This window comes from Ptychodera flava, chromosome 15 (genome assembly GCF_041260155.1).
Source record: "Ptychodera flava strain L36383 chromosome 15, AS_Pfla_20210202, whole genome shotgun sequence".
In the NCBI taxonomy this organism is placed as follows: domain Eukaryota; kingdom Metazoa; phylum Hemichordata; class Enteropneusta; family Ptychoderidae; genus Ptychodera; species Ptychodera flava.
This window is the reverse complement of record NC_091942.1, coordinates 22,889,573-22,901,921: the sequence shown is the minus strand read 5'-3', so window position 1 is coordinate 22,901,921 and position 12,349 is coordinate 22,889,573. Positions and strand designations below refer to the sequence as shown.

Here is a 12,349-nt window from a genome sequence, read left to right as displayed (position 1 = left end):
AAATAGTTCATTTTGTATTTCGATTTAGCGTCGTGTAATCTTTTTATCCGATGTTTCAAAATGGGTATGTGTTTGCCATCTGACGTTATGAATTTAACCTGCACCTTTGTTCATATTCTTACCAATTGCAGATGACGTTGAAACTTTGAAATCGTTATGTCGCGACTGTATAAAAAAGAGACACATGGAAAAAATTGAAGTTGCTGAACAGCTGTTTGAAAAGTTGCATGAGAAAGACATCATCAATGATAGAAAGACAGATTTTCTAGAAAATCTACTCCGTCATAGCGATAAAATACGACTTCTCCACAAAGTGGAAGCTTACCACCGAGCTAACACTACCGGTAAGGATTTGAGTACACTGACAAAAGTCAACAAAAATGAAAGATTAATTGAAATGGGTGCACAACAATCATTTGAGGACAACGTTTTACAGAATTAGATAATCATGGAAAATGAGTGACAGGATGAAATAATTAGCCATTCGTATTTTACAGAAAAAGCTGTGAATTTGAAATATCACGATTGCGACTCGTAGTTAGCATTTTATTGTTTGACCAATTTTGCCATTGCCTGTCGTAATGTATCTCTTACTAGCGAACCAGTAATCCACTACTGTAGTAAATGGTAGTTTTTGAACTTTGCCAACACCTCGAATTATCCATATAGACTTGAGCTATACATTGTATATTGACAAATGTTTTCATACAGTGCAGCATTTTCATTAGTAGTAACCAATAGCAGTACTCTAATGCATGCCATTGGTGTGAGGGTTATACTTAATGTAGTAGACAGAGAAATACAGAGCAACGAAAACGACACTACTTGTCGTCCGTCTGATTTAGGTAACTTAGCCAATATTTCACTGCTGGTACTGTTTTCGTCTTCATCCTAATAATTGACAGATGCGGATACTATGACAGAAGAATCTGGTTCAGAAATTCTGGCGAAGAAAAGAAAACTCTCACCAGATTCCCCGGACTTTGCCACATTTCCAGGTAAACACGCATCGATGATAATAGCGAGACCAATGGGGATACTCAATGATCTAAACTCAGTCGATGTATAGGTGATGCACACACACACACACACACACACACACACACACACACACACACACACACACATACACGTGTACTATGACTTGTGAGACGCCAGTTATAATGACACTTATGGGACCCCTATGTTGCTTTAGTGTTAGAACCACAAAAACAAAATAATTCTAAAGTATTCCAGTCAGACTACACATAAATCATAAAAGTTTTTAGAAATAGCATAAATGACATTTCTGTAGCAGTGTAGACTTATGAAGCCATCCTGGGCTGACCTGAATTATGGATCCGATGGGTGTGATTTATATGCACCCCATAAGCAGTAAAAGTGTGGCCATTTTACAATATAGTACATAGTAAGGCCTTTGAGAGTTTATTTTTCTGCATATGTCAAATTTGACAAGAACCACATCAACTTCCATTGTTGTTGCTATTTCCTTGGCAAAATATTTAGGAACTTGATTGGTGGTCATCCACTCTCTTACTTTATCATTTTCCTGGAGTCTCTTAGTACCGCCTTTCTCTATATAGTCAGAAGAGTGAACATAGGGACGTAGATGAAAAGAAAGCACTGCAGCAATGACTAGTCAATGTACATCACCAATTTCACCAATCTACTTTTCTGAGAATCCTTGCCTCACTAACTTTTGTGCTAACAGTCCGTGTCTCACTCAAAAGTCTTCATATGCATTGAATGCTCTACTGTATCTAAGATGTTATGAATATATATCATAAGCTGGGAGATGATGGTATATTGGTTGACAAAAAGGAAAAGTTTATAATTTCAAAATTGAATGTGAATGCAACGAATTTAAGAGGAAAAGTGGGGACATTTATACACTCATGGTATTTATAGTACGCAGTAAGACCATATGTGTGTATTGGAAGAGGAAAAGTAGGGCCATTTATACACTCATGGTATTTATAGTACACAGTAAGACCATGTGTGTGTATCTGTAAGAGGAAAGGTGGGGCCATTTATACACTCATGGTATTTATAGTACACAGTAAGACCATGTGTGTGTATCTGTAAGAGGAAAGGTGGGGCCATTTATACACTCATGGTATTTATAGTACACAGTAAGACCATGTGTGTGTATCTGTAAGAGGAAAGGTGGGGCCATTTATACACTCATGGTATTTATAGTACACAGTAAGACCATGTGTGTGTATCTGTAAGAGGAAAGGTGGGGCCATTTATACACTCATGGTATTTATAGTACAAAGTAAGATCTTGTTGTGTGTTTTAACAAGAACATACCAGATTAAGAATAAAATGTAACTTCAACCTTAGACAGCAACCAACTACACACATGATGAATGATTTGTTGGTCTTATTTTTGATATCAGTTGATATGTTATCTTTGGCAGAAAAAAAGGTGTTTCATCCTTGACATCTTTCAACCAGATATGAACTGAAAATGCTCACGTTTGATCACAAATACAAAATATCAAATTTGTTGATAGGAAACTTTGGAGAGTCTCTTCATACAGTTTTAGATAGGTACAAACAATATTCTGGCGTTTTCTTGATTTGCAATGTGAAAGGTCTCTCATATAGTTAACTATGTACACAAACAATATCGACAGGAAGTTCATGGCGTCAGAAGCAAGGGTTTTGATTAAAACTGTGAAAAGTCTATTGATACAGTTTAATAAGTACACAAATAATATCTCAAACAAGTTAAATGGAGTTCGGAGTAAAGGTTCTTGGTTTTAAGTGGTAATGCTTAAACCCATTTAATATGCAAATTACTTGTAGTTGATAAAAACCTGTAACAAAGTCTCTAGCTACAGTTTAATATTTACACAAATAATATCTCTAACAAACTTCATGGAGTTCAGAGGTTTTGATTTTGAGTGCTAATTACATAATCCCATTAAATATGAAAATTAGCTTGAGGTTAATTATAAACTATGAAATGTACACAAACAATAGCACCAGCAAGTTTCGTGGAGTTTAGAGTACAAGTTCCTGATTTACAGTGCTAATTTGTTAAATTGATTAAATATGCAAATTAGCTTGTTATTAACATGATACTGCCCAATGTCTCACTTCTCAATAAGAATTTATTTGGCATGATGCTTCTTGAGCTATATTGCTATTCAGATAATAGCTGGCATGGTAAGTTTCAAGGTGATTGGTGCAGTAAATCATGCTGTATAACACTATAGTCATCATGCTTCCCATACACAACCACGTATCAGAAAAATTAAAACTGTGATAGCTTCATTAACATGAAAACCACGCCCATCAAAACCTTTTAAGTTTTAGCCATTTTGGTTCTGAACATGTGTACCAAGTTTGGTTGAAATCTTTTCAGCCGTTCTTGAGATATCATGTATACACACAGACAGACATAGCTAAACCATATGCTCACGTGTGAACACGTGAGCAAAAAATGATGCAGCAACATAGTTTTCTAACTTTTTTTATTTTTCAACCAACAAGAACGTACAAAAGGCATGAAAACAACATAGGAATGAATGCAGAAATATATGCACAGCAGTGATGCCTGAGGGGATTTTGTTGCACAGCAACAGTTCTGTGGTTTGATTTTTTGTGCACTATGCATAATTTTGACAGCTTAATATAACAGTGAGATATCTGTACAGCTTTTTTTCACTTAAATTTTCCTCTTGAGATGAAGAAATAAAAGGTTCACTTGGCAGATCTATATGACATGAATGAGGATGAGAAACAAACTTTTCTTTTGGCTGTACTTGAAAAACAATAACAGGATATACTGGTATAAACATGAATAACTATTAATCATATATTTTTACTGCAAATTGCCGACGAAGAAAGAAATTTTCACAGCCGTAATTTTTCTGTTTTGGAACAAGTCATCGTTGATGACACAGTCCCCACTTGTTAATGGGTACTTTGATTACAGGTCCTGTGATAAAAATACTTTGATACAGATGGCACTCAATGGCCAAGAATGAGTTCCATGGTAATGAAAAAACATAAAACCAATGAAGACCACTATCCAAAGGTCATTAAATGAGTCAACCGGGAATTAGTTGACAGGATGTTGCAAAACATTTTTTCATACTATTCTAACACTAATAGATTATCACCGGTACCATATTTCATAAAAGTTTAATGCAGTATTTACAACACTATGAGATCAACATCTGTATCAAGTTTCATCTAATTTGAGGTTGTATCTGTGGATATATCACTCTAATTAGGAAAGTTCATTACATATGCAATTACAAACTAATTAAAATGACACTGATAAATGTCTTTTTCACTGTTAAAGCAATGTGACCTTAACATCTGTACAAAGTTTCATGAACTTTAATGCAGTATTTCTTGACATATCAGCCTAATTATGAAACTTCAATAATTGACATGATACTGCTACATGATGTGAAACAAATTGACGAGCATGTATGAAATATGTCAATGTCCTTGTACCAACTTTGAATGATACTGTGGAAATATGTCTGAGTTATGGTCTCACTACATGAGAAAATCGTAACCACCGCCACGCAGCGATATTTGATCTTACTGTTTAAAAAATCAACACGTATATGTATGACATAAGTCAATGTCCAGGTAGAAACTTTGAATAAAATCAGTTGAGACTTGCCAAAGTCATGGCTCTCGACATGAAAAAAACCATAACAAAATTGCCACCATGTGGCCATATCGGACCATATCGAGAAACAAATCAAAGTACATATTTATATCGAAGTACATATGTATACTATAAGTCAATGTCCTTGTACCTACTTTGAATAAATTTGCTTGATACATGTCTAGTTTAGTTCAGGACATGGAATCGTAAATAAAATGGCCGCCTGGCAGCCATATTGGATCGTATCACAAAACAATTGATGTGCATATCTATGACATTGTTAATGTCCTTGTACCAACTTTGAATAAAATCCGTTGAAACATGTGTGAGTTATGGCTTTGTACATGAAAAATTCTAATAAAATGGCCGTCTGGTGGCCATATTGGATTGTATCGCAAAATAAATCAATGTGCATCTGTAGGTCATAGTGCTATGCCTTTGTGCCAAGTTTGAACAAAATTGGTTAAGCAGTGTCTGAGAAACTGTTGATGACGGACGGACGCACACATGAACGGGACCCAATCTATAAGTCCCAGCCGGACTTAGTCCGCGGGGACTAAAAAAATAGTGTCAGGGACACTGTGCTCACATGTTTTGAATTGGTACATTTGAGAGTGATATAAACCAGCAACCTAGCTTTTGTATCCTGAAAAGTTCTTGCAGACATATCAAAGTGTGGGTACTGATGAACGTTCACTATTTGATTTGAACTATTCATAAATATCTATAATAAGTAAAGATGACATCTGGCCTAGAAGCTTAATATCTTTTATCCTTGGCACTGGGCGTGGGAGGCACGTCACATTGGAAGGTGTTATCAACTATCAGTGTACATACTTAAGTGGACAAGCGGCCTTGGGACCAATATAGACCCTTTGTGATATATAGGACAATTGAAATGATGACACCCCTAGGAACCTCCATACTAAGTTTCAAATGAATTGGACCAGTGGTTTCAAAGAAGACTTTTAAAACCACAAATTGGAAAGTTGCCCAAACATACAATTATGCAAATTTCATCACACTTCAAACAAATATGACAGAGGTTACCCCTACGAACCTACATACAAAGCTTAAAACCAATTAGAGTGCAGTTTCAGAGGAGATGATTTTTTTTTACCAACAATGGAAAAATTGCCCCAAAACTACAAATATGCAAATTTCATCACAATGTCATCAATTCCGACTTAAGATCACCCGAAGAAACCTCCATACCAAGTTTCAAATAAATTGGAATTATGGTTTCAGTAAGAAGATTTTTTAACAAAATGGGAAACATTGCCCAAAAAATACAATTATGCAATTTAATCACAATATTTGAACAAGTCTGACTGATGTAACCCCTAGGGACCTCAATACCAAGTTTCAAATGAGTCAGACTTGCGATAACAGAGAAGAATCTTTTTTACCAAAAATGGCATTTTTAAAATCTAATTTGCATATTTTTGAAGAAATCACCAAAACGAAAATATCATCCGGGCATTTACACATCTTGCATTCACACTCCAAATATCAAGTCTATAGTTACTACGGTTCTCAAATTATTTGAGTGGACAGACATGACATACATACATACTGATGCCAACTTCAGCCTATACAATAAGCTCACATTGGTAAAGCAAAAGTAAGCTATAAAATCTTCATCAACTCCATGAACTCTAATACATAAAAATGAAGGAACAAGAATTCGATAAGGCTAAATGTAACTCTCAAAACTGTTTTACATGTGAAAGACAACCTATTTGAAAAAAAAAGTGAAGAGTATGGTACATCATATATTTTTTGTCTATGTTATCAATTGCGAGTTACCACATGAGGGTTCATCACATGCTAAATTCCTGAAAACGTTGGTTTTGCTGTGTTAAAAGACAAAGCGTTTGAACAATTTTGAGCGAAAAAATTGAAGAGTACAGTACTTAATTTAAACATTTAATCAGAATTCAAATTTTGGAGTTACCTAATTTTGTTCATCACATGGTTAATTCCTAACTCTGTTGGTTTTGCTTTGTGGAAGAAGAACTGTTCAGACAGTTTGAAAGATAATAAATGTAGAATATGAAGAAGATGGTATTCACATATTTTGTTTTTCAAACTTAGGATTGTGGAGTTACCTCATGAGGTATATCAGATGGTAAATTCCTAACTCTATTGGTTTTGATGTGTTCAAAGACAAACTGTTTGTAATTTTTTGGAAGATAACAAGTGAAGACTATAGTGCCGCTGGTAAACATTTTCTTTCAAAGTTAAAATTTCGAATAACCTCATGAGGTTCAACACGTTGTAAATTACTAACACTGTTGGTTTTGCAGTGTTCAATGACAAATCATTTGAACTTCTGAAATTTGAAAAGATAAGTTGGTTTTGATGTTTTCAACGACAAACTTTTACAACATTTAAAAAAAACGAGTGAAAAGTATGGTACTTCATGTAAACATTTTAGTTCAGAGTTAAAATTATTGAGTTACCTAATAAGGTTATCACATGGTAAATTCCTAACTCAGTTGTTTTGCTGTGTTCAAAGACAAAGTGGTGGGATTTTGAAATTTGGAAAAATAACAGGTGAAGTGTATGGTATCTGCTGTAAACATTTTGTCAAGAATTAATATTATGGCGTTACCTCATGAGGTTAATCACATGGTAAATTATGAACTCTTTTGATGTGTTTAAAGACAAACTGTGGACATTTTTGAAAGCTAACAAATGTAGTATACGAAGAATATGGTACTTCATGTATTTTTACCCGAAAAATAATAATTTTTGAGTTACACCATGAGATAATCACATTATGAATTCCTATCTCCTGTTGGTTTGATATGTTCAAAGTCAAACTGTTTGGGCATGTTTAAAAGATAGCAAGTGAAAAGTTAACATATTTTTCCAAATAAAAATTATTGAGTTACCTCAAGAGGTTCACCACATGGTAAATCTCAACTCTATTGGTTTTGCTGTGTTTAAAGACAACCTGTTTGGACTTATTGAAAGATAACAAGTGAAGAGTATGGCACTTCACATACTTTTTTTTTCAAAGTTACAGTTTTGTCATTACCTCATTAGGTTCATCACATATAAAATTTCTAACTACTTTGTTGGTTTTGCTGTGTTCAAAGAGAAAGTGTTGGGAATATTTGGAAGATAACAAGTTGAAGACTAATAGTGATTCATGTTGACATTTTTTTCAAAATTAAAATTTTGGAGTTGCTGTAAGATATTCATCACATGGTAAATTCCTAACACTATTTGTCTTGATGTGTTCAAAGACAACCTGTTTGCATATTTTTGAAAGAAAGAAGTGAAGAATATGGTATTTCATATCTTTTTTTCAAAGTTACACTTTTGGAGTTACCTTATGAGAGTCATCGCATGTCAAATTCCAAATTTTGTTGGGTTCTTGATATGGCCAAAAAGAATCCTCATGAGGAAACTCAAAAAGGTCTAATTTTGAAAAAAATGTGGTACCATAACTTCACTTTTTATATCTCAAAAATATCCAGTTTGTCTTCGAACACACCAAACGCAACAGACCAAGTAGGAATTTACCATGTGTTGAACGTCAGGGGGTAACTTCACAATTACATTAATTCTGAAAAACATTGTACACACAGAAACTCAGAGTCAAGGTAATCTAACAATCTGAATGCAAAACAGCTATCATTATACATCTCCTACAACTGTTTCTTTGCTCTCCTCTCATATGCTATTGCCCTGCTTTAACATGTGCCATTTCAGCAATTTCAAGTTTCTGTTGCTCAAAACATTTTTTTATTTGCTAAGCATTTTTCAGCTTCGGCCTTTGTGACTATTTTATTCTTTCTAATGTGTGACATGAAATGGCTGTCAATGGCGGCTTCTTCTGCTTCAGTTAAAATTTTGGAATTACCTCATGAGGTTCATCACGTTGTAAATTACTAACACTGTTGGTTTTGCAGTGTTCAATGACAAACCATTTGAACTTCTGAAATTATGAAAGATAAGTTGGTTTTGATGTTTTCAAAGACAAACTTTTTGTAACATTTTAGAAAAATAGCGTCAATGACACTGTAGCTCCCATCCTTGACTATTTAGTGTTTGTTCTCTGGTCAGATATTTGAACATGTGTGAAAGGGATAAAGTGCATGAAGTGAAAATACTTAAATGTAATGTACTGGAGACAGTGAAATATGTTTAATGTATTTATTCAGAATATAAAATGGAAAAAATACAGAATTAGAAATATCGAATACTGTGATACAACCATTAACTAAACAAGTCATTGACAATGACAGTCCCTACTTGTAATAGGAGTATTAGTCTTGATGGGGCAGGGAAATGTGGTCATTAAGAAGTATCACTGGAGTGTATATGTTGAGATCTATGGGCAAATAGGTCTATGTCGTTGTTCCCAATTTGAAACACATGAGGCATGTCTTAAGTTATGGTTCTAAATCGGAAAAAAGATCAGACCTCTAGCAGTATTGGCCAGCCAAGAAATACATATGCGCATAATAAATGAGGTACAAGATGTGACATCTTAAGGTCTAATATCCTATCAAAATTGGAGGGTATAGAACTTGTGGTTACTGAGATATGCATATATATGTATAATCAAGGTCAAAGGTCATTGAGATTACATGACATTTTGAAAAAAAAATTATATTGCTAATTAATCCCTATATGCCAAAAAATCAGACCTCTAGCTCTATTTGCTTGCCCAGAATTAGATGTGTGCAAAATTAATGAGGTAAAGCATGTGTTGTCATAAGGTCTCCCATCCTACTAAATACAAAGGACATAGCACTTGTAGTTACTTATTTATTGACATAAACATATATTTTAGGAAAAGGTCATCAAGGTCACATGACATTTGGTCAAAAATTTCTCTCCTATAGTTATCCCTATATACCAAAAATCAGACATCCAGCTCTATTGGCTTGCTCAGAATGAGATATGTGCATAATTAATGAGCTACAATATGTGGCATCATAAGGTGTCCAATCATACCAGATATGAAGGGTGTAGCACTTGTGGTTACTGAGTTATGGACAAATATGTATATTTGAGGTCAAAGGTCACCGAAGTCATGTCACATTTTGTCAAAAAATTGTATTGCTAGGTTATCCCTATATACCAAATATAGTTATCAAAACAAACCACCAATTGTATGAAACATGGGCCTAAATACAGACAGACTGACATTCACAGACTGGCACAGAGTGATGACATTGACCCCAAGTGTGCCTTGGCCCATGGAGAGTGATAAAGATATAACAAATAGCTGAATGTAATGATAAAATAGTTAAGTATAGGCCTACAGACACTGAGGGTGAATATGTTACAGCAATTTGATTAGTTTCTTTTCGTTTTCTACTTCTGTGATAATTTTTAAGACAATCAAACTGCAAGGCAGTTTTAATATTTAATTGACATAATTTAATTTAATATTTAATATTTAATTATTTTATATAATTTAATTGACATACATGTTATCTTTTACAAGCACACAGCAAACTGTTCTTGATTTTTCATTTACAATATTTGACATAGACTGAAATACATAACATGCAACCAATATTTACATTTTGCCCATGCACCAGATACTTGGAGAGATTTCAACATGCAATCATTAACTCAGAAACCCTATAGGGAAAAGTAAACATTGTTTTCTTCCAGACAGCTGGTATATCCACATCTGGACAACTTACAAACTTAACCAATTACACAAGGATGATGACACAAGAGATAAAGTTAAACTGTGGTGAACTTGACTATTCCTTTCAAATCCTTACCTAACTTGATTGACATCTTAAACTAAAATACACTGCATGTTTAATGGCACACAAAAATACATCAGGGGTGTACCATTTGATAAAAGGGGGTTGTCTGGAAGATTGATGAGGAACATCTTTTTTATCCGATACACTGTACATTCTTTTTTTCCCACTATCCCACCTTTTCTTTTTGACAAACCTTCTGTGGCTGATTTTTTTATTGACATTTGTTTGGATTTTTTTCAAAATCTGCCAGGACCTCAGGACCCCCCCCCCCCCCCCCCTCCATCACTCTTTAACATTGAAAAAAACTTTGAATATATTTGTTGGAAACCAAACCTGCTGAAATCACCTCAGCTATGTTTTCTCATTATTTTTTACCGCATTTCAACACCAAATACAGTTTACCATTTCAAATGCTTACTGAATCACAACATTATCTTAAACATAGGGCCAATGTCCCTGAAGCTACTATAGACATGGATACAAAATTAAGTATTTCCTGACTGTATGAAATCATCTCACTAAGGTCATCCTAGGGACCTGTTAACCAAATATTAAAGCTGTCTGACCAGCGGTTTTGAAAAATCAAGCGACCCAATAGTCGACAGAGCTCTGCTGTGTTATGTAGAGAGCAACTTTTTGTGACATATGTATTGATGAAGATGGTTGAGATCTTTGATAGCTCATTTCAGGATGGCCTGACCTAAAATGGCAACATTAGCTGCAAAAATACAAAATTGATGATTTCATCATAATTATGTATAAAAATGTATACCAAATATCAAAGCCATCACATGAGTAACTTTTGAGAAACAAATATTTTGACCAAAAATGGCAAAAATTGACCCAAAATACAAAAATTGAAGATTTCATCAAATTTCACTATATCACACTAGGAGAACCCCCAGGAACCTGTATACCAAATATCAAAGGCATCAGACAAGTAGTTTTTGAGAAACACATTTTTTGACCAAAAATGTCAAAAATTGCACCAAAAATACAAAATTGCAGATTTCATCATATATTCTATATATCATACTTAGTTTATCTGTAGGAACCTGTATACCAAATATCAAAGCTGTCAGACGAGCGGTTTTGATGAAATAAATTTTTGACCAAAAATGACAAAAAAATTCCTTAAAATACAGATTTGCATATTTCATCACAATTTGAACAAATCCAAATTGGGTTATCCCTAGGGACCTGTATACCAAATATCAAAGCTGTCAGACGAGCGGTTTTGATGAAATAAATTTTTGACCAAAAATGACAAAAAAATTCCTTAAAAATACAGATTTGCATATTTCATCACAATTTGAACAAATCCAATTTGGGTTATCCCTAGGGACCTGTATACCAAATATCAAAGCTGTCTGACCAGCGGTTCATGAAGAAGAAGATTTTTTAACCAAAACGCCTTTTTTGGCACTAATTTGTATATTTTCAACAATATCAAAAAATCAAAAAAAGCACAATTATTTCAGGTCAGCCCAAAGTACTTACATGCTAATTTTTCATGTAATCTGCTCAGTGGTTATTGAGATTTTCAATTTTGACTGTTTTTACATTTTTTCACTTAATTTGCATATTTTTGGCAATGACAACTTCATTTGAACAAAATCTCATCTACAGCCCATCATCCATGTACACACCAAATATCAAGATGAAATGTGCAGCGGTTTTGGAGTTTTTGATGTTGACGGACAGACATACAGACATACAGACATACAGACATACAGACGTACAGACATACAGACATACAGACATACATACATACAGACATTTCCCTAGCCTATAAGAATAGCTTCCATTGCCATATATACATATGGCTATGGGAGCTAAAAACGACAAGTAAAAAGTATGGTACTTCATGTAAACATTTTAGTTCAGAGTTAAAATTATTGAGTTACCTAATGAGGCTAACACTTGGTAATTAATTCCCAGCCCTGTTGTTTTGCTG

At 34.2% G+C, this 12,349-nt stretch overlaps 1 protein-coding gene across 2 annotated transcripts in view; it reads left to right on the top strand.

Moving 5' to 3' along the window:
• Positions 1–12,349, top strand: part of LOC139151571 (uncharacterized) — an 84,433-nt gene that overhangs the window by 4,662 nt on the left and 67,422 nt on the right. Inside the window, exons 4-5 of one of the 2 annotated variants that reach the window (XM_070724465.1) lie at positions 132–344; positions 906–1,241. The exons of the other annotated variant lie outside the window; for it this stretch is intronic. Of the exons in view, the coding sequence (XP_070580566.1) occupies positions 132–344; positions 906–1,069 (377 nt within the window). The 3' untranslated portion in view covers positions 1,070–1,241. Of the gene's footprint in view, positions 1–131; positions 345–905; positions 1,242–12,349 lie in introns of those variants that run through there. 2 annotated transcript variants of the gene reach the window in all.